At 42.0% G+C, this 22,603-nt stretch overlaps 1 protein-coding gene across 1 annotated transcript in view; it reads left to right on the top strand.

The window, feature by feature from the left end:
- Window positions 1-6,700: 6,700 nt before the first annotated feature.
- The window catches only part of MTNR1B (melatonin receptor 1B), a gene marked incomplete at its 3' end in the record, with an annotated part of 30,158 nt that continues 14,255 nt past the window's right edge, over window positions 6,701-22,603 (top strand). Inside the window, exon 1 of the mRNA XM_082014495.1 lies at window positions 6,701-7,370. Within this exon, the coding sequence (XP_081870621.1) occupies window positions 6,773-7,370 (598 nt within the window). The 5' untranslated portion in view covers window positions 6,701-6,772. The remainder of the gene's footprint in view (window positions 7,371-22,603) is intronic.

The following is a 22,603-nucleotide window of genomic DNA, read 5'->3' as shown; positions in this document are numbered from 1 at the left end:
TGGCCTACTGTTTTTATGAATATGGCCCCTCTGAGATCCTTGACTGAAAATGGCTATTTATATTCTATTTCTGTTTATATGCTACTTTAAGATTTGATTTCATTTTGGTTTTTCTTCCCTTCTGTGAAACCTTAAATGTCCAATAGTTCTAATTGCCTATCCCCTTATGATGCTCTAAACCTATTTGCTCATTCGTATTAGTGCATTTTTCAAGTATCCTGTTTTCAGTAATGTACTAATTAAAATTCAAAACTAGAAAAAAGGCCAGTTTTGTCACCTCTTCCTTTCCTATTTTTCATCCATGTCCCATACCATTTCTCTATAACCCATGCAGCCCTCACCTACTGCCAGCCAAACTTCACTTCACAAAGCTATACACACTGACTTTTTTCCTTTTTGTTAGTTTGAAACATAGTGCCACGACAGCATGTTCCAAATTGCTTCCTGAATTCTTAATTTGATGTTCTACTTTCAGCCATATCCTCCATGTCAGTAATATCAAGTCTGGCAGTATTTCATTTCTTATTGTTTGAGTTATAATCATACTGAGTTAAAAAACAATTCTGAACCGCTTCCACAAATATACCTCCAGGCATTTTGTCCAGTCAATGAACTCCAGTCAACTCACGAATAGTAAATATTTACAACAAATATAACTTTGTCCTCTAATATGATTTTGTCCTTTGTGCTAGTAGAGTGCCAAAAGAAAAGCATGATTATTACTACACCCCAGATGAAAAAGTAGCTGGAGATTCTTTTGAACCCTTTCTGAAACATATACACTAAAATCCTAGACTAGATGTACAATTTCAACATGAAGTACAAAAAAACTCTTGTGCAGTGTGAATGATTTAATATCCGTAAAACCACACTTCATCTCAAAGACTTCAACAGATGAAACTCACCTGGAATGAAGACCATCATAAGAGTACTGCACTGCACCACTTCAGGTACTACAATGACATTTCTCTCTTAAACCCTGTTACAGTACCTGAAGTGGTGTTTAGACTTTGTGTTGACTTCCACTGAAGAGAGCTACATGGCTCTAAAGGCATTACCCCCAAACACCAGCTATACCTAGTGTGGCAGCTAATGCAGTGGGTCAGCTTTTGTTATTCAGGCAAGGCAATGAATCCGGACAATGAGTTCCAATTTACACAATGATCTATTGTTCTGTCTTCCAATCCTGAGAGACATGATCCATCTCACATTGCAACTGAATGGCACCGCATCATCAACTGGTGTTGACTCATTGGTGCTCTTGTTAGTTATCAAAGTGGAAGGGCCAGACTGTTGCCTCTGAATCATAGGTAACAGCGGAAAAATAAACGCAGCTAAGCACAGTATTTGGTCAGTGTCATCGTGGTTACCAGAAAATGATCTATTCTAATAAAAAAACCTCTAAGTCTGACTTGCTTTTTAGTCCCACCACTCCATCATGTTCCAGCTCCAGTTCCAGTCCTTATTTCCCTGGCATACAAGAACCAAGTGGATACAGCATCAGCTAGTCTAGATGAAAGCACCCCAAGTACTAGACAACTCTAACCTTAACTCCCTATGGAAATGGGACTTAAAATAATCAGGCCTTCTATTAACACATCTGACCTTTTATTAGCCCCTCCCAACAACCTTTAATCTTTTGCTAAATTCCACCAGATTTGAGTCATGGCCTCAGGCCTTGAGGTTATTATACTTCAAAAGGTTTTGTGAAAATCAGGAGCTGGCTGGAAAAGAAAGAGCCAGACTTCCACTCCTTTGAGAAAAAGGCAGTTGTAACTCTATGTCTCGTGCATATTGTGTCAGTCACCTGCCTGATCTCAGGTGATACCTCATATCTCAGGTGATACCTTGACACTGTGGCAGAGCTCAGCACAGTTCATACTTTCTTTGGGACAACACTGGTGGAAACTGGTGGTAAAGAATGAAACTTGACCCCTTTCTTTATAAAAAAGTTGTATTTAAGTTGTGAACTCATTTGATTCACCAAACTCAGTAATTTCTTTGTTCCAAATTGCAGTTCGTGTTGAACTCGTGGTCAACCCTATGAAGCAGACCATCTGTTACTGCTGGTATTGGCAGAGAACTACAGGCTGGTTTTTATGCAGCTTAGGCCATCCATGACAGCTTTGTATTAACTTAAACAAAAGAGAATAAGCTGCATAACAAAATTAAATACATTTTAAATCATTAAGTAATTCTCAGTTCGCTCCCAAGAAGTACATAACAGAGTTTCCTTAGCCTCCTTTTAATGTGACAAAAGAGACAAAGAAATGCAGCTAGTTATCCCCAGTGCTGTAGCAAATCCACGGGACAGTCACCAGCAGGACTTCAGAACCTCCTGATTGTCAGTGCAACGCTCCCTCCCCAGCTCATCTTGGCCTTCTGGCTGTGACAAAACTAGCAGCTGCTTGCAAAACAAGCTGAAGGACAGAGATAACAGCACCTGAATGCTACATGAACAAGGGACTGTGGTAGCTGCCTTTAATCATATAAACCAATTATTTCCTCCTGGCTCTGTTTTCCATCTGAAAAAGGATTATTCAAAGGGTTATGGGGGATTATGGAATTAGCCTTTCACCCCTGAAAAATGTAAGTTCAAATATCAGTTTGGGTCATAAATGAAAATAAGCTTCTTCCATTCCAGCCTAGCACTTATGTGTTAGAAAAGCACAACACAAATTGGCAGAACAGTCCTAGGAGTAGACTAGCAACAGTAGCCTGTATACGAGTGTGCATATATATATAGTATAGAAAGTATATATACATCTATTTACACTAAAGAATAGGGAAGGTGGAATAGGTGAGCATGTTTAGAGATAGGATGGCTTTGAAATGTTGACACTGAGTCCTAATCAGGAGAACTAGGTTTAGTTTTAGACCTGCTATGACTCCTTGGAGTAAGCTTCAGCAAGTAAGAGTCACCTTTAATCACCTAACGCTGAAGTATCTGGTCTAAGCCAGCCATCAAAGCTCCTCTTCAGTTTCGGCAGAAAGAGATGGACAAGGTTATCTATTCTGCCCACCTTCAACACCCATGCAATGACGACAGTACAATGAACGCACACTGTCCTTTGGAAGTAGTGCTCTCTCTCTCAGGTTGAGATGTACCCAGCCTAAATTCCTTCCTGCTCCCCATTTTTGTTTTGCCCAATGTATTTAGATTAAAATTTCAAACATAGGTGACTTTCTATTGACAGTTCACAGCAAAAGGATCCTGTTATGTGCCATGGAAATTCAATGTGACTAAAATACCAATAAAACGTTGAGAATTAGATGACAGATCTCATTTTATGGGCAATTTCCAGCAGGAAAAAGGGGCTGGAAAATTATGAAAAACAAAATAACCCTTCCCTCTCTAAGGCTTTGATGTCTACCTAAAAAATATTAACATTGCACAGGGAAAAGATGAAACTCAGGCTGGAAAATATTACTAAGTGAATCTTCTGTTTCTTCTTTATTAAAGGAGATACAACTTTCCTGTACAGGCTCATGACAGCAGTGGACAGGCAAACAGGCTTTTATTTAAACAATGGTACTTGGGCTCGAGTTGACTCAAAAATATAGAGAGAACTAATTTAAAAAAAACAAAATTGGATACAAATGGAAGAAGTATACAAGTCCAAACTCCAACCTCTGCTATGGTGTACACTGTGAAAACGGTCAACACAAACCGAGACAGTTAAAAGCAGGAACATTATGTAGAGACTGTGCATTTTAGTTCTAAGTGCCCTTTGGTCTTGTAGAAATGTGTGCTGACATAGCAAACATAGAAGAGACATAATTTCTTCTTCTGTTCTACCGGAATACCCCAAAATTCAAGAGATTTCACCAATAGGAACCTCTGTCCTGAAATTTCATTCATGCTCAGGAAGAGTTTTGACTTCCATGACCAATTAAAGATAAGTTCCTTCAGCAAATTAAATCTACAAAACACATAAAACAAAGTGCATGAAAGTATCTCCAAGAAGCAGCCATTTGTCTTCAGAATAAAAAAAAGGCAAACAAGAGAGTACAGCCTCCAGCAGCAGAGCGATGCATGGAATATTTGATTGTTCCACCATCCAGGCAATTTCTGGTCTTATCCTGCAACACAAATACAGATTGCCTAAGAAAATTTAGTTTGCTTTCAAAAAGAAACAGAAAACAGTTACTTTTCCTAGACATAGAATTAGAAGAAAATTTCCTAAAACTTAAAAATAAAAAGGTCTTAAAAATCCAACTGAATTATATATCCCTTTCTTTGAGATGGAGTGCTTTCTGCAACAGTGAGTTCTTTCATATTAACCCTAACAATCAATAGGTTTAAACATGCATTTCGCTTTCAAAGAGAATTTAGTTAATTTGAAATAAGTACACTAAAAAGCTGAGTAAGAACATCCACAGATTGTTTAATGCAGTTTAATCAATCATTTTAAAAAGCAAAGAAGATTAACATTTATAACTTATCCTTTTATAGATAACCCTAAATAAGGATTCAGATCTGTGTTACTGATATAAATGAAGAGAGTAGGAATTCAGATCAGATGAAGAACCTGCTCCTTACAGCTTGCTGAGGCAGAAGGGCTACCATTTTGATTCCTACCTCTTGTTTTCCTACTGTCAAATGCCAGTGCAGCTACAAAAGACAGACTGTCGTTACAAAGCCAGCAATACTTATTTTATTTCACATTTTGTAGCAGGCTTATACTTCAGGCCAAGTTCAGGCCATAGCTTTCTAATTTTTCTCTAAATCGCTTGGCACACTTTTGGGAGCTACAAAACAAAATGAGTGATGATACATAACAATTGAGTGTGGCAGGGAAAATACATAGTGTTCCTCTTGCGTGGACTAACAGCAAACCTAGAGAATGCCAAGAGCAAAGCCTACCTTCAGAAGTCACATTTATGCTCAGGGACTGTTTAAGCTTTTGACAAACAGTTAAAGTTAAATCCTGTAGTAATAACAGACAACAAAATGGTACATTTCTCCTAAAAGCACTTATATAGACTCTGGAAAGATGCCCAGAAAGAGCCCGAGGCATGAAAATAAGTGATAATATCTGTTAGTTTTCCATAATAATGGAGTAGTACATAGATAACGGGCAGTGCAAATACCAACTTTATGAAGAGGGAAATTGGAACAGAAGTAGATAAAGGGAGATACTGTAATGAAAAAGCTCTTCTTAAAGGTAGATTATTATTCACTGGAGGAAAATCCTTTTCTGCACTGATGAATACAGAAAATAGGCATCTCCTTGGACAAACTCCCTTTTAAATTTCTGGGGGAAGAAAGAAAAAAATCAAGTAAACTTTTGCTTCCCTCAAGAATGAGCCTGTCCTGTCAAGTGTCCAATTATTACTTTCCTATGGCAGAACTGCAAAACAAGTCTTCAGGAGTGATAATTCTCAGAAGACACTCCTTCTTTGGTTCAAGCCATGAAGCCGTGATTAACTCCACCTGTAGTTTGAAAAGGATTGTGGTGCCTTACATATTGCCTACATTAAACAGAAAGCATCTGAGGTATGATTTTTTTTTTTTTAATTGGTGTAAATAAGACTTGTGCAAAAATCTACATGTGCACTTTTATGTTCGTTCCAACCAGGAATACTTTAGTGTATCTAAAATTGATTAGGAATACATTTAAATTGAACAAGAAACTATTTCTAATTTGAAAAAAAAGAAGCCCACACAATAATTTGTACTATTTTGATTACACCAGTGCACACTTGTGTTGAGATAAGTCTCAAAGAAGCATTGTGCCATAATGAATTATTTGCTGTTAGAATGGACAGAAACCTGCCCCATTTTTCCAGATTAACTCAACGAGGTAGTCTATCTCAGGATCTAATTCTTGAAAAACTATGGGGCGTATCTTCCCTTATGTAGAGCAGACACAAAGAGGAAGAATACAGCTACACAGTAGCCTCTTCTGCAGGTGTATCTCCTGCATCATTCTCAAAAGTGGGGCAAAACCTGGAAGCAGAACAACAATCCAGTGTGCCCTGGTTGCTCTGAAAACAATGCAAAGTAGGACACAAAAACCTTCAGAGTTATGTCTGCTGTGAGCAGCCCTAAATGTCAGCACATGCTGTGTGAACCCACTGATAACACTGCCAGTGGCACCTGCTGAGCGTGCCAGCAGCCAGGCGCGGAGACACGCAGGGTCTGTCCTCCTTTGTCCCGTGCATCTTTTTTGTTTAATGCAAACGAGCACATGGCAGCTGTCACTTTGGGATCCCAAATGAAGCTGTATGTTTCAAACTCAATTTCAGAGCAAAGTCCATCGATGCCCCACCGCCCACTCCTGCAGCTTGAAAGGAAAAGCCTCTAAAATGCACACATTTTCCAAAGCTGACATGGGTTCGGAGCTTGTCCTGCCCGTGACTTTGGCAGTTATCTCTCTAGTCCTGACCTGACAGAATGTTTTGTTCAAACGCGAAGCACAAGGCCACAGCGACGTCAGTCAGTCAGGCCTTGGCAAACCTCTGGCCCAGACCGGGGGAAGGCATGCATCCGGAACCCCGTCTGGGCGCACCGAGCCTTCCCTGGCCTTGCCCTGCCGGGAACACACCGGACCGAGCCTCACAAATAAAAACGTTTCCCCCACGCGGAAGGCGGAGGTTTGCGGCGGAGCCCGGCGGCGGGAAACCGCCTGCAGCCAGGCGGGGCCGGGGCTGCAGCGGGGAGAGGCGCTGAGGGAGAGGGGCTCTGCCGCCGGACGCCCCGGCCCGCCCTTCGCCGGCCTGGCGTCTCCCCGCGGCTCTCCCGGGGCCACGAAAGCCGCCCCCGGGGATGACCGAGCACGGCCGCCTCCGCTGCCCGCGCCGCGGCACCTCCCTGGCGCCGCCTCCCGCCTCTCAGCACGGAGAGGCGCCGTCCCGCCGGCTCGGGACCCCCTTACCTCGCCGAGGGGCGCCGCTCCCGCCCCCGCCACGCTCTCCGCAACGCCGGGGTAGGGGAGGGGCCTCGGCGAAGTGCCCGCCCCTGGGCTTTCCCCTACCGCCTGGGGGGCTCTTAGTCCCGCCCCTGGCCCCGCCCCGGCAGCTCCGCGGGGCAGCGGGAGGGGCAGCGGGAGGGGCAGCGCGCGCGGCGCGGCCGTTAAAAGCCTTCCCGCCCTCTCGCGCGGCTAGTCAGTGGGGTCGCAGCGCGGCTGCTGGGGCGGTGGCCGGAACGTCAGCGATGCTGGAGAATGGCTCCCTGAGGAACTGCTGCGACCCGGGCGGGCGGGGCCGCTTCGGCTTGGCGGAGCGGGAGGCGGCGGGCGCCCCGCGGCCCGCCTGGGTGGTGACGGCGCTCTCCAGCGTGCTGATCTTCACCACCGTGGTGGACATCTTGGGCAACCTGCTGGTCATCGTCTCCGTCTTCAAGAACCGCAAGCTCAGGAACTCAGGTAAGGGCTCGAGCTCCGGCACCCGCCCCGGCGGCGGCAGGCGGTGACGAGCGCCCAGAGCCCCGCGGGCACCCCTGATCCCCGCTTCTAGCTGCCCTGAGGAGACTGGCCTGCTTGTGGGGTCCGGGCGGGCCACCTGCCAAAGGCAGGGGACCAGGGAGTCCCCCTCCGTCGGCGCTTGCCCCGTAAGGTGTGCAGAGACCTCCAGGCGCTCGGTGCTGGGGCAACCTTCCCCAGCACACTGCCCCGGCGCTCCCCTTAGCCTGTCCTCTGTCCTGCCCTAGCCCTCAAGGGGGGAACGCAGGTCGTTAAGTGGCTCTTAGCGAGGCATTGCGTGGTCTTTGTGGAGCTACTGATGAGGGGAATCGGTGCCGTCTGATTAAAATGCCGGAGGCAAAGACCGTGCCCAGAGCGGTCGGAGGAAGAAAGAAGGAACTTTAAAACTTGCCTTAAGAGTACTTCTGAAGATGCGATGCTGTGCGTGCGTGGGAAACCGGCTCAGCCCACGCTCCGGACTCTCCACCGCAGTTCGCGACAGACTTTCACGAAATCGTCTTTCTCCTTCTTCCCTCACCAAAGAGCCTTCAATCAGAAAGCAGCAAATAAAGTGGGGTGTCTTTCTTGACTCGTGTCTGTAGTTCTCCTTCGTGTGTGCTAAAATGTGACTCTGCGTGTTTTATTTGCTAAATTTCTTACTTGCCTTCTCTTATCCTTACTGGGCTGGTTGCACGCATCCCATGCTGCAGAACTCCTTAGTTATCAGCAACTTCTCGGGCCAGCTTAGCCGGCTCGCTCCCTCCCCCGCGCCCCGCTGCGGCAGCCGCCTGCGGGTCGCCACCGGCTTCTTACCTGGCTCGGCTGGGGCTGGGTACAGGTGCAGTACGAGGTGCCACCCCCGAAAGAGTCGTACATCTACTAAAGTTCTCATTTCACCCAGCGGTTCCCGAAACTCCTCGCTTCTTCAGGTCTTGAATGACGTCGTTTCGCGACGCGCACGCAGGTCGGGGTGACAAAACTCTGCTGAGAGCGGAGGGAGGTAAGTGAGGGGCACAGCATCCCCTGCGGGCTCCGCACCGCACCGGCCCAGCCTCACGCCCGAGGGGCAGCGGGGTGCAGCCCCTCCGAGGGGCAGGAGGGAGAGCTCGTGACTCGCGTTTCCCGGCTGGTGGATGTTTATGGTGGTGGGGTTTTTTTCTAACTGGTGTCGCTGCCCAAGCGCTGTCGTGTTTCCCGTGCAGTGACTAGAGCTCCTGCTGAGTGGAAGCAGGCACTCATTCACCCTTCTTTTAAATTAAATGATGCTTAGGAACAGAAGTGGTTTATAGGGGGATGAGACTTCCTCTCCCGAGTGACGACACGTCTAACCGCCTGCGAGGCACGCCGGCGGGTCCCGCTTACGTGGGGCCGAGCGATCGCACCCCACGGGGCCGCGCCGAACTCGCCGGCGTCTGAAAGTGTGATTTGGGTGAGCAAGGGAAGAAACGCAGAGGAAACGCTAAGGGCTGCGGGCGCGGTGCTGCGGCTTGTACTTGGTCTGTCCGTTCGTGCGAGCCAAGCCGGTACCGGGAGCAGAGCCGCACCGAGGCCGGTAAAGCCTTACCGCACCCCCCGGCAGCTGCAGGGCGGCGGGCGCACAGCGGACGGGCTCTCGCTGGAGAGCGCGGACGGCCCCTGATCCCGGCCGGGGCGGGGCGGGGGGAGAGAGGGGCTCGCTTTGAACGGTTTCCTTCGCTCAGTCGAGAGCAGAAGGGAGGGTTTGGACTGGCGGAGGGTGATGCCTGGAGGAGTAAGTGTCAAGATACTGATCGAGGTGCTCTGTGGCGTCCCAAGACTGTCGAAACCAGACGTGGTGTTCTTATCTGATTCAAACACCTACTAATTGATCTCCTCCTAGGTTCATCCTTAATGTGATGTCCCTGACCCTGTCCCAAGGATCTCTTCACCGTTCATAAGTGTCATGAAGAATAGCAGGGAGTTTCTGCTGCATAATCTTCACAAAGTTAAATAACTTTTAAATTGCCAGTTCTTATTTTTCCATCAGGGAGAGATATCTCTTGCGGGTAAAGCTGAAAGAGGACAGTTTGGTACATGTCCACGGAGATCTTTCACAGAAAAAAAATCTTAAGAAGGGAGTGAAAGAAGACTGCAAACTGATGTGGGTGGAATGACAGAGGGAATGAGGAGGTAGGGGAGAGCTAAGGCAGTGCTTGGGAGCCCTTAGCCTCCAACAAGGAAAGGTGACAGACGAGCAGGTGGATTTACACGATTTCTTTTCTGAGCGAATTAGAAACAACATATTCATACTCTCAAGGAGAGCAGATATGGTAGAAAGTGAAATGGTGAGAGAAAATGGCATGAAAGGCGTTAGGCTTGTAATAAGGGATGTCAGAGAGGGACAAGATGAAGCTAGTGGGATGGTTGTGACAGGAGACAGGGGGTCCAGATAACTGAAGAAAAAAGGAAGATCCATGAACACTCCAGTCTCTGAAGAAGTTAATGAGAGATTTTCTTGGATAAGGATTAGAGCCTGGGACTTCAAATAAGCCACAGGTATATTAAGAATAAATTAAGCAGCTCTGCCAGCTCTGCCCACTTCTCTAGTGCAAATAGTAATCTTCCCTTCAGAAAGCAAAACAAGGTTTTAGCATATTTCCAGGATTTATCAACACTATTCTGTCCGAGGCTTTACAGAGCAATCTGATAATTGCAAACAATATAATTATGTATCACTCTCCTTAAAATTAAAGCGTGATGAAAAGCAAGTCTATTTTAATGCTGTTGTATAGTATGAGGCACAAGAATGGAGTGAAATAAAATGACCTATTGCCATTTATGCCAGCAAGTACTATGCTCAGCAGGAGAGAAATGGAGAATGGGTAGGATTGGTGCTTTTAGAGATTGCTCATTCAGTCCTTAAACAGAGGGAATTTTGCCAACCTTACAACAGAAAGGTTGTTTCATAGCCTACAGAAGCCTCTTTCCCACGTTTAGGTTTGTTTTTGGAGAGGGAGGGGAAAATATGTGGAGGTTCTTCCAAGTAATGCATAGCATAATTGGTATGAATCAACATGTTTATCATCTTACACAACTGTACTCAGTCTTTCTGTGAGAGGCTGAGCAACTTCTGATCTCTAGAAGTGATTTCATTTACCGAAATTAATCCTTTTATCATTTCTAATTTGGGAGGGGAATAACTTTGTCCAACACATTACAAAATCAAATAAAACTTTGTATATTTTTATTAATTATGGAATTAATAAAATAAATTAGCCTGTCTTTCAATCTGAAATGACAAATCTGTTCTGAATTTTCAAAAGCAACTATTGATTTTGGGTGTCTTCCATTAAGCATGCCCAGTTGAAGGCAGCTTTTAAAGTGTTAAGCTTCTGAGGTGCTAAAGTTTACATGTGCTCAACAACCACTGCTGGATGGACAAATCCTGAAGGTGCATCAAGTCCGTCAAAACCACTAGATGCTTTGAAGAATTTCAGGATACATCTGTATAGCCATAGCTATAACTTAAGCATTATGGTCTGGGGTAAGAACCAGGTGGGAAGTACTCCAGAAGGTGGGAACTTGCAAGGCATCTCCTGCAGGAGGGTGGTAAAGCAAACCATTTGTATTTCATTGCCCTTAAAGTCAGCATCAAATCAGAGGTGAGCATTAGGCATATTAACCCAATATCATCTCAAAGAGCAGTGAGGACTTGAGACCTTTCGACTTTTGGCAGAAGGCCTAATATTAACTTTGGTGCACTGCCAAAGAATACATTAGCAGAAAAGTGATATTTTTAGTACATTGTGTCAACTCTCTTCACCCTCTCCACTGTGTTCCTTTCTATATGCTACAGCGCGATGAGACCCTGATTTCCATTCAAATGGCAAGGTGCTGTTGCAACACAAATTAAATCAAAATTCATGTTTCTTTTATCTGTAAGAACATGGGTGTATTTGCACATTTAGTTCTACGTAATGTGTGTATGGCTGTAGAGATGGACAATACTTCTCATATGTACATCTGTACAAAATAAAACATTCCTGCACATAGAATTGTAATTTTGATACTCATCTCTCCACTAAATAAACAAGTTTGGCAATATAACCAAGGCTTGTATTCTCTTTTTACTATGGTATTTAGCTTTCTGTAGCCTTCACTCCACATCTCTGTAATATAGCTGAGGGTATGTTTTCTCCATTGTTATATGCTGTTTTCAGTTACTCTTCATCTCTTTGGCCACACCAGTTCTCTTTCTCTCCTTTGTTCGTCCCCTATTGTTATTCCTGCCCACTGGGATAGAGGACAGTTTCTTCCTGGGGTGGAATTCGTCTCTTAGAAGACTACAGTGGAGACACCTGTTTCTGAACTTCTTGCCTTGGGCTCCCTTTATAATCAATGAAGAAAAATTAAGTGTTTTTAGGGCACAGTTAATCTGACTAATTTTTGATATCTACATTAGGATGACATGATTCAGCCCATAAAAGTGTTTATTACTCTCCACTAATTAACCAAAGAGAATCAGGAGGGACTATCTTAATGTAGTCACTTACATTTAGGTGAGAAAAAATCAACATATGAAGTCAGAAGTCACCATGTAATTCTTCTAGTAACTTGTCAAGTTCAATTTTTAAATTTGCACGTTTTCTTCCTCTTTACCACCTGTCCTCCAAGAGATCATATTGATCCAAATAAGACTGACATAAAAAGAAAAAAAACATCATTACCAATATGACTGCAATGTTCAAAATGCTTCCCAGGTCCTGAAACTGCTTTGTGAAATTGTCTTTTAATATCAGCACTGATGCTGAAAAGAATATACTTTGATGAGTAGAGCATGAGATCCCACTCTTATGGTTTCAGCTTTTGTTTGTACTCCTGACTTGAACCCTGGATCTGTGGACTTCTTAGTCCTGGGATTGTGTGTGTTTGGCCTTCACATCCTCTCTCACGTTCAGGATCTCTAGCCTTGAAGCTGCCCAATACTAAGAAATTAATCGGAACATGACTTCAGCATTCAGAGAACTTCATTGAACCCAACAATTAAAATAAAGGTCTTCTATCTGTAATAATGCTACGGTTCAAACATTTTTTTTTTATTTTAAATTTGTGCTTATTAGTTACTAATTTATAGGGGATATTTTTATTTGTAGAGTTATAATTGTCATTTAACTTGGATGGATCATTTCTTTACCTGGTGAGAACTTTTGTGCCATATTAATGGAGAATAAACACCTACTTACCTCTCAACTTTTGTTTTTCCATGGTAAAGAAACCACATGATTTTAGTTTCTTTTAATTAACCAGGCTTTTCATTTTCCGTGATTGTTTTAAGCCTTTCAATTCACCTATCCCAGCTGAATTAATCTGCCTGGAACAAAAGAAAACCGAACTGTTCACAGTAATGGAGGTGAAGTACCACCAATACCTTCAAGAAAAAGGATATTAACATTCTATTCTGTTCTGTCCTTCCCTGGATGAACAAAATGGAGCGGGTATGCTTTGGAGCCACATTTTCCTTTTATGTGATAGCATCATACAGATGACTCTTCTTGGTGCAGCCACTTGTTAATGCAGCTCTTCTTTTTCTTTTGTCTTTTCAGTCCACACAATTATTATTCCTTCAGTTAATGACCTCATACCTCATGCTATTATACTCTGTCCACCTTCTGCTCTTTCAGTTCTCAAGGAAAAAAAGATCTTAACCTTTCCCTGTATCAATGTGGGCTCTCAACTTTGTATTATCACAAAATTTCATCAGTTCTCTTTGTGTTTTGTGACATAATTCTTCTGAATCAGACAAAATTAATTCAAGGTAGGTTATCTCCCTCCTGTCCAACAATTTTCTTTTGTCATCATCCAGGCAGTGGTAGCAACGGGCTGTGTGTGGTACCCTAGCACATGTGCTTCCAAGGCTAGATCAGTTTAGAGCAACCTCCCAGGTATGGAAAGTCCAAGTCCAGCTTTTATGAAATAAAGATGATCAGATTAGTTGGTACAGCCACTTCATATAAGTGTGTGTCGAATTTTTTTTCATTTGACTTTACCTGCATCTTTAATTTTCCTTTCCTTCCAAATTTGTTTCTGTAGCCTTGCCTACAATTAAGATGAGATTAAGAAGCCCAAAGATTTCTCGGTTCATTCTTTCTTTGCAACCAGTTTGCCACCTTAAATACAAGTGCCATGTTAGCCCATACTCTATGGTAGACAAATGGATCTTCCAGAGGTGGCAACACTGTTTTAGTCTTCTCATTTCTCCCTACCTAATTTTTTTTCTGACTTATTGCTAGCACCATTCCTGCAAAAAGAGACAGCAGTTGTTCCAGCACCATAGCAAGAGAGGAGGAAATGGGTACTGAAGTATGGGAGAACCACAGCTGCACATAAGTCATGGCAAAACTGCTCTTGGGGATGCATGTGGGAGCCAAGCTCTGTGCCACAGGTTGAAAGAAATCAGCACTTCCCTAATGGCTGTGAAGACCAGAAAACACCAGAAAAGGCCTCTTTTCACAAGTCCCACACATAGCTCTCTGTCCTCTTAGAACCCGTGACACCATCTCTGAGATAACAGATGTTAAGAAAATCCTGCTACCAAGTGTATGCAACCTCGCTGACATTTTTGCTCTACTGTAGATATGTTAATTCCTCACTTGCCAGCCAGCTTTGTCCCCAAGCCCACCATTATTGTCCTTATTAAAAACTGTAGCAAAATCTTTCTTCAGACCAGTAGCTGTTTTAAGTCAATTTTCAGATTCCCCTTCCCCCAGTAAACTCGTCTTTCCTTTTTCCTTTTGTTAATGCAGCGAAAGGGCATTTTATTCATTTAGAAGTCTGTGAAGCAGATTAAGTTTAGGTTTTTGCCAGTTCCCATTTTATCCATCTTTGCTGTCCCTAGCAGGTTTTTTTGGCGGACATATCTTTTCCTGTTCCTTTTATAGCCTCATTTCTTGCCCCTGGTATCCTTGCTGACACAACTTTTCCTCCAGCTAGATCTGGAACTTTTTGTTATATTTTTTCCCCTCTTTTGGATGCAAGTTCCAGGGAATATTTTCGTATTTTTAATATGAAGAAATGCCAGGCTTCCTCCACATTCAAATCCCTAAGCTCCTCAATGCAGCTGACTTCACTTTCCTAATTAGCTTCTTTTATTTATCAAAATGTGCAAACCCACTTCTTAGTTATGTCTGTTTTGTTTATTCTTCCATTTAATTTAAACAAAACAATCTCATCTGCTTTCAATACAACCTTATTTTCTATGACGGGTTCTTCAGGGATGTTTTTGTTCTTTATCAAAACAAAGGCCAGGGTATGTTGGCAAATAGACTCTGTATTGAAGAAATCTACTGGGTGTATGTCCAGAACTGAACAGCCATTAGTAGGTTTATTATCTCCTCTACATATGAGAAGCTGCAATGTCCCATCGTTAAATTGTTTCTTTTAGTATTCCCCTACTAAACCAGAAGTGATTTCATCCTACCACAGATTTCTGCGTACTTCCATGCACTTTGCCTTTACAACTCTGTAATTTTGGCTTACACCTTTCAGTTAATACTTCTCTTCTCTGACCACTGGTGCAATTCCATTCTAACAGAATTATTTTTTCCATAAAGTTTGATTTTTGTTTCTCACTGGTTTTGGATCCCCTATTTTGTTGCATAGGTTCCTGGCATTCTTTTACTTAACCTATTGCTTTTCTTATTACCACTCCAGTCAAACTCCTCAGTCTTTGAGCTCCTATCTTCTATATTTGTTGCCACCAAGTTCCTGAAGCTAAAATTCCCCCTGCCCTGTGTTTTAGATGAAAAAACTATATGATTCCTTCTCAGGCTGTCTTCCCATCTCTCAATTTCAAGTTCTTTTTTTTTTATATTCTGCCAGCTTGGACTGCAAGCTGGTATCCCATATGCTTAGGTGAAGTCTGTCTATGAAGATATGAAACCTCTTCTCAGAGAATATCCCCAAATGATCAATACTCCAAGTCTTCCTACATCACTTCTAGAATTATTCAGTCATGTGCCCATGACTAATTTCATACTTCTAACTACACTTGTGTTCTCTTCTCGGAGAGCAACACAGAATAAGTTCATCACCAATCCTGTCCTCCTTTCTGTGAGATTTGGTTCGAACAGCAACCAGCTGAGAAAATAAATCTTCACAGTTATTTATAAAATAATTTTAAACTTTGTTAACCTGTTGATAATTCCAAAAGTAGAAGAGCGAAGTGAAAAGCCAGTGTTGTTCATTTGCATATTAGGCAAATTACTTTATCAAAGGAAGTACCCTTCAGTGAAAGGAAGTAAACCTTGCAAGTAAATTTGGAAAAAGTGAAAACCAGAGACCTAAGAATGTTCTAGATGAGAAGAAATCTCATCTAGAGATTTTAATCAATCAATCGATTTTTAATTATCAATCAATTTCAAAGTATTTTGGAAGTAGAAGGTTTGTAAGGAAATTATCTGCCTAAGGGGACTGAAAGAAGCATTTAGGAGTACAGAAACATCATCAAGGAGAAAAAGGACTTCTGTATCAGTCTGCATCATAGGGAATCCTGAGAAGATAAACAGTTTCTGCAAAAGCAATAGGACAAAGCTTTGTGTGACTCTGTATATAAAATAATGGATACCCTTAGAGAAGATAGACTAGAATAACCTAGTTTTCATCACCTAGAGAATCATGAAACAAGACCAAGGACATGTCCAGCATAACCTACAGATGGAGAACATTAAAATGGAAGTAGCTTTCTCAAACTCTAAGTAAACCATGGAAGTCAGGAATGGGGTAAATTTCAAGAACTACTGGCTATTCTCTGACTCTTTTGAGTGTTCTAAGTCATAATGGCTAATGCTATCAAAAATTGCAGAAAGTATGGAATGTGTTAGTGGCAGATGTAAACCAAATTCTAGCATCTAAGTATTAAAGTGAAATTGTAATCTGAGGCAGTTTATTCTACAGCTATAGGGTACTTTGTATCCTTCTTTGAAGCACCTGGCAACACCATATTGGATGATAGCTTTAAATTATAATTTTCTTTTAGCCTGTAGAGGAAGTGATCAATTTATTGATAAGTGAATAGGAAGTATATCGCCAAGATCAGCTCCAAGACACTTTTATTTCAGAATAAAATGTTGCGTTCTATTCCACTGGGTAAATTGAGCTATTGGTGCGCTTATCTTTAGGGGAAATAGAATGATAAGCATTTAGCTGAACTGGAGAAGTGTAAGGGTTTTCTTGAATGTGTAACAGGAAGAACTAAGGATATGTTTGCATTGTGTATTTCAGCTGGCACAAGTCCACTTTACCCATGTTCTAAGCAAAAGAAAAGCCAAAGGATGATGTTAGCACAATGCTTTGCCTTCAACACCATACCCAAGCTCTCCATAGGTCCAAGTCTAAGAGTCACACAGCTTTTTTTGTTCAACTCAGAGTATGAATAAGTTTCCTTTCATTTCCCTGAAATAACCAGTGCAAACATACCCTCAGAGGCAGGAATTTCAAAGGACCTCTTGGCAGCTGTAGTATGGCAATTCCAGTGAGCCTTAGCAGTGCTCTGCTGTCGGCTACCTCCTGGCCTCTGGACGGGTGTTTCCTTTGCAAGACTCACTGGCTGCATGAGGCATGACCTCTCTGCAGTAAACCTCTATTCTTGGAGGGACCAGCATAAGCAATTCAAGGATTCATGGTGCTCTTTGACACAGTCAGCCAAAGAGCTAAGAGACCAATCTATGCACAGCTCATTTTAAAAGACTAATTTTTCAACTATTCTTAGCAGATATATATTCAATAGCTGATATGAACCATTCTATTAGAAGACTACGTTCATTTCATTAAATCAATGATAACTCGTTCTCTGCCTCTAGGAGTAAATTTTACTCCTACTCCAATTCAGACCTATTCTGAGTACCAGTATCTTCAGATATGCTACAGATTTTAGATTCTTAGAAGTTATCCTTTACAAGCACATATTGGTACCTTCAAGTAGACTGTCAAGTACCTTGCCTTGTTCCTAAGAATATATGTGAAAACAGCTATATCATCCTGAGCTGATAAAACAAAACAATTTTTTTCCTTTGCAGAAAGGAAGAAATGCTATGGTAATATTCATCTTCCTAAAAATCAGTCTGAGTGGTTGTTCCAGTTTTTAAAATTCCGCCTTGATATAGGCATGAAACAGATTTCCTGACAGCAAAATAACAGAAGTATACCTAAATCACTGTGGCTGCAACTCCATTGTCCTGATTAACAACAGTAGTCGCTTTGGAATCTTATGAGTTACTTTTGGTCTCAATACTTACAAGGAAGAGAACTAAATCACAGTCAACATTTTCCTGACATTTCAGCTGTGTATGGAACAGTCAATTCTTGTCATACAACAGATAGCAACAGCCTAAACACATTCATCAAATGACTGGGATCTTCATTGCTGGGATTCTTTTTGAATTATTTATATATACAGAGAGAGATATATAGATAGATATATTTGCTTACACTGTTTAATAAATGCTGCTTAAATTATGTCTGAAGAAAAAACACAATCCTACTCACAAAGTTACTAGTTTTTTTCAGCTACTTTTTATGGCCTGGGTTAATTTTCAATGTTTAAATACCTGCATGAATATTGTAATAATATTACATGTCACTTCCACTAACATTGTCATTTTTCTACTATAGAACAACATCTGTTCATCTGTGGTGTTAGATTGCCATATTTTCACAATGAGGGCAATGGCTGTTATCAGAAAATACCACGTACAACCACTGCGGTTAACGGTCTGGCTAGTAAGACTAGGAAAAATATCAGCTTAATAGATCAGCCTTGTAAATATAATTGTGTTAACTAATTATAAGTTCAGAGCTAGCATCAGAGGGTAAAATATATCCCTGTAAAAAAGACAGGGACCTATAAAGTGCATCCTCAATGTCTCTAAGATTTGCTGAAATCCTGCCTGAAATTCTCAAAGAAGTCCTCTCATACTAAAGCCAGTACAACTCTTCCAGTGACCTCAGTATACACATCATTTAATTTGAGTTCAGATAGGGAAAATGGCCTCATATCAGTTGGCTATCACCTGTGAATATGTGTAATCTAATCAATCTAGGTATTTTTATATTCTACTTTTCATTAAACTAATCTACTTACCGAATATTATCTGCATGGTTTTAAAAAAATGTGTCTATTCAAGGTACTCATGCTGCGTAGATCCTGCCCATGGTGAAGTTCATCAGCATTGTAGTTTTTAGGGCTTTTTAAGGATGTTCTGAGAAGTAGACAATTCTATTCATCTTTTCTACTGACAAGTATAAGGATGTTATATTAAACCATGTTTCTCCACTGCATGACAAGTAAAGACATTCAGGTGGCATAGCGACTATATGCCAGCTGGGAGCTATTGCATCCCTCCTCCTGTGAACTGCAGCTCATGGTTCTTAAGATTCTTGTAAATCTATATTCAAGACTGAGCATTCCAGCAAACTCATTTGAAATCAGGCATTACTTACTGGAATGCACAGGGTGTAATCTTTGGGTTGTTATAGAGGAAATGTTTCACCCAACACCTTAGCTGGAATTTCCATCTTCACTTAGACTAACCTGGTCTGCAAACTCAAGACAACATGCAACTTTAACACACCTTTGCACTTTCTTCCCTGTTGTCCTTTAAAAATAGAAAACCATCCTTTTTAGCCTTTCAGGTAAAAGTTACTTCCTCCATTTTCTTAAAAGCACCGCAGCAAACCCCTTCTGAGGTAGTAAAGTACACAGTAACTGCTACCGCACTGCTCTGAACAGCCACTTGTTGCTGAGGGCATTTTTAGCCTCATTCACTGAGGCTGTTAACAATTCTGAGTTCAGGCTTAAGGACTGCATCTTTCCTGTATCCAAGAGTTGCTAAGAGTGGTGGTTGTTACCCACCATACTGAATACAAGGGTATGCAGAAAGAGTCAGCATGCCACTACTTCTACATAAGCGCGAAATTAAAATAACAGATTTCCCAAAGTGTTCACAAGCCAAAGAACTTATTTGGCATCAAGCTGTTCAGAAACAGCCCCCACTTTACACCTATGTAAATTGCTTAATCCCATTAGCTACAGAGCTAGAATTCACAAAAAGCAGATGTGAATTTCTTTATACAAGAAATACTTGTGTACCTTCTGAAGCAGAGATGACCTTTCATGAAGTTTTCCTACAGGAATGATCTAACTACACTGATAAAGTGTAGCTAACTAGCAGATAAAACTGGTAACTTCACTGGTATCTACACTAAACCAGGTAACTAACCAACCACGTAACTAACTGGTAACTACACTAAATGAGCTAACTAGACTATTCAAATCTGCAGCAAAGCTATCATGCATTCTGTTCTGAGTAAAATGCTATGCTCTTCCAGATCCCCTGTGCTTTATTCATGAAACGTAAGTAAAAATCTTCTGCAAAGAACTGAGAGATAAGTACTCTGGAAACTGTAAGCAATGCAGACATGTATTCCCTTTTTTACCCCCAAACACTGCCAGTATCACTGAGGCCAAAATAACTTATTTGAAGAGTTGCAATGCCTTCCACAACACTTACAGAAATTTCATGTATAATTTATTTCCAAGACAGGATTACAGGTCTGTGGGTAGCCTCAGCCTATGAGAATATGTGACGTATTTCCCATCCCTGGAAACATTCCAGGTCAGGTTGGATGGGGCTCTGAGTAACCTGATCTAGTTGAAGATGTTCGTCCTCATTGCAGGAGGGTTGGACTAGACGACCTTTAAAAGTCCCTTCCAACCCAAAGGTTCTATGATTCTATGATTCTATGTTTCCAATTAGTGTCTCAATTTCAGCTATTATTTTTTAGATTAATTGTGTCATAACCTAAGCAGAGTTTGGCTTAATTAATGGTTGGAGACAGGCAGTCAATAAAATTGCAGGATGCTATAAGAAGGCACCACTTCTCATTCATTAGTAAGGTAATGAATAGTTGATGCAGTAACTAATCCTGGAAAAAATTTCCAAAAACATGAAGGACGAGGAGCTGATTGGTAATAGTCAGCATGGATTTACAATTAGAAAATCACACTTAACCCTCATGATAGCCTTCTACAATGACATGATTACCTTGGCAGATGATAGGATAAACAATTGGATGTTGTTTGACTTTAGTAAAGCTTTTGACACTGTCTCCCATAACAAACTCATAGACTAGCTGACAAAATAGGGGTTAGATAAGTGGACAGTGAGGTGGATTGGAAACTGCCTGAATGACTGGGCCAAGGGCATTGTGATCACTGGCACAAAGTCCAGTAGGAGAGCAAGCCACTAGCAGTGTACCTCAGGGGTCAGTACTGATACCAATACTGTTTAACTTCTTCATTAATAACCTGGATGATGCAGTAGAGTGTACCCTCAGCAAGTTCACAGATGATACAAAACTGAGAGGAGTGGCTAATACATCAGAAGGTCATGCTGCCATTCAGAGGGATGGGGATAGGCTGGAGAAATGGGCTGGCAGGAACCTCATGAAGTTCAGCAAAAGGAAGTGCAAAGTCCTGTACCGGGGAGTAACAACCCCAGGCACCAATATAGCTGGGGGACACCTAGCTGGAAAGCAGCTTGGCAGAAAAGGACCTGGGGGTCCCAGTGGACAACAAGCTGATCATGAGCTAGCAATGCACCCTTGCAGCAAGGAAGGCTAACAGCCTCCTGGGTTGTGTCAGAGTATTTCCAGCAAGCCGAGGAAGGTGATCCGTCCCCTCAGCACTGATAAGGTCACACCTGGAGTGCTGTGACCAGTCCTGGGCTCCCCAGTGCAAGAAAGATATGGACTTACTGGAGTGAAGTCCACTACAGGGCCACTAAGGTGATTAGAGGCCTGGAACACCTGCCATATGAGGAGAGGCTGAGAGAGCTGTGACCAGCTTAGCCTGGAGAAGAGAAAGCTCGGGGAGATCTTATCAATGCATATAAACACCTGGTGGGAAGGAATGAAGAAGAGGTAGCCAGACCCTTCTCAGTAGTGCCCACTGAGAAGACAAGAGTTAATGGGTACAAATTGAAACCTGTGAAATTCCATCTGAACAAAAGAAAACTTTTTTTCACTGTGTGGGTGGTTAAACACTGGAACAGGCTGCTCAGAGAAGTTGTTGAGTCTCCATCTCTAGAGATTCTGAAAACCCAACTGGACACAGTACTGGGCAACCCGCTCTCACTGACCCTGCTTGAGCAGGAGGGATTGGACTAGATGATCTCAGGAGGTCCCTCCCAACCTAAAAGAGTCAGTGATACAGTGATGCTGTAAGGCTCCAGCATGACACCATTTTCTGAAAAAAACTTGTATTTTAACCTAAGCACTGGTGGAAGGATTTTCATTTGACAAAATTGGCAGAACTCTGTTTATAACACTGGCTTACCAACACATAGGTAGACTTTGACTCATCCTGACTTCTGAGATCCAAGATTTCTGAAAAGCTTGGTTTTTTTCAGTGCACATGTGTTTAAATATGGTAAATTTCCTGTCCCTTTAATGTGGTCTTTTATTGCTTACTGCCACTAGTTTTCCATTACTTTATTGTTCCAGTTTGGAAAAGACCAAACAGGAAAAGAAAGTGAAGCTGGAAATATGTTTGCAGTAGTATTAGTACCTTTGGTTGCTTTTCATCTGTTAAACAAGGGATGGCCTTTTGATAAATAATAGGAAGAGAATAGTTTGTGTTTGCAGTATACAGTGATACTGAAAGCAGCTGGGAGGTAAACTCTCACGAATCTCCTGCATCAGTAGGTCCAACTCTTAACTGAAACATAAAAATAATTTTCTGAAAGAGAAAACATCAGCACAGTTACATGACAGAAAATGCTATATTTAAAGAACTTTCTGTTAAATAGAAGATAATGCAACAATTATTTGATTAGTAGAGGACTGCCATCTTTATATGTCTTTGTCTTGTTATGTTAGACATGATAGAAAGAAAATTTAAAATTCAAAGCCCCCTACCACAAGTTAGGTAGTACACTGGCATTTTCCAGGTATTCTACTGGCATAAAATATAGTGGCAGAAAGTGACTGCTGTGCTGTGGAAATATAGAGCAGTTCTACTGAAGGACACAAAGCCTACCTGTGGGACCTCTGAACTGACTGCTAAAGTACTTGTTATTACATTCACAGCTCGGGTTAGAGCCCATGGACAACAGATTATTTTCTGAATCAGTTGTCATGGTAAGAAAGATTTTCCTTTCTTTTTTTATGCTTTCTGTTGCAGT

Source organism: Phaethon aethereus (assembly GCF_964289735.1).
Source record: "Phaethon aethereus genome assembly, chromosome: 1".
Taxonomy (NCBI): Eukaryota; Metazoa; Chordata; class Aves; order Phaethontiformes; family Phaethontidae; genus Phaethon; species Phaethon aethereus.
This window is presented reverse-complemented; position numbering and strand designations above follow the sequence as displayed.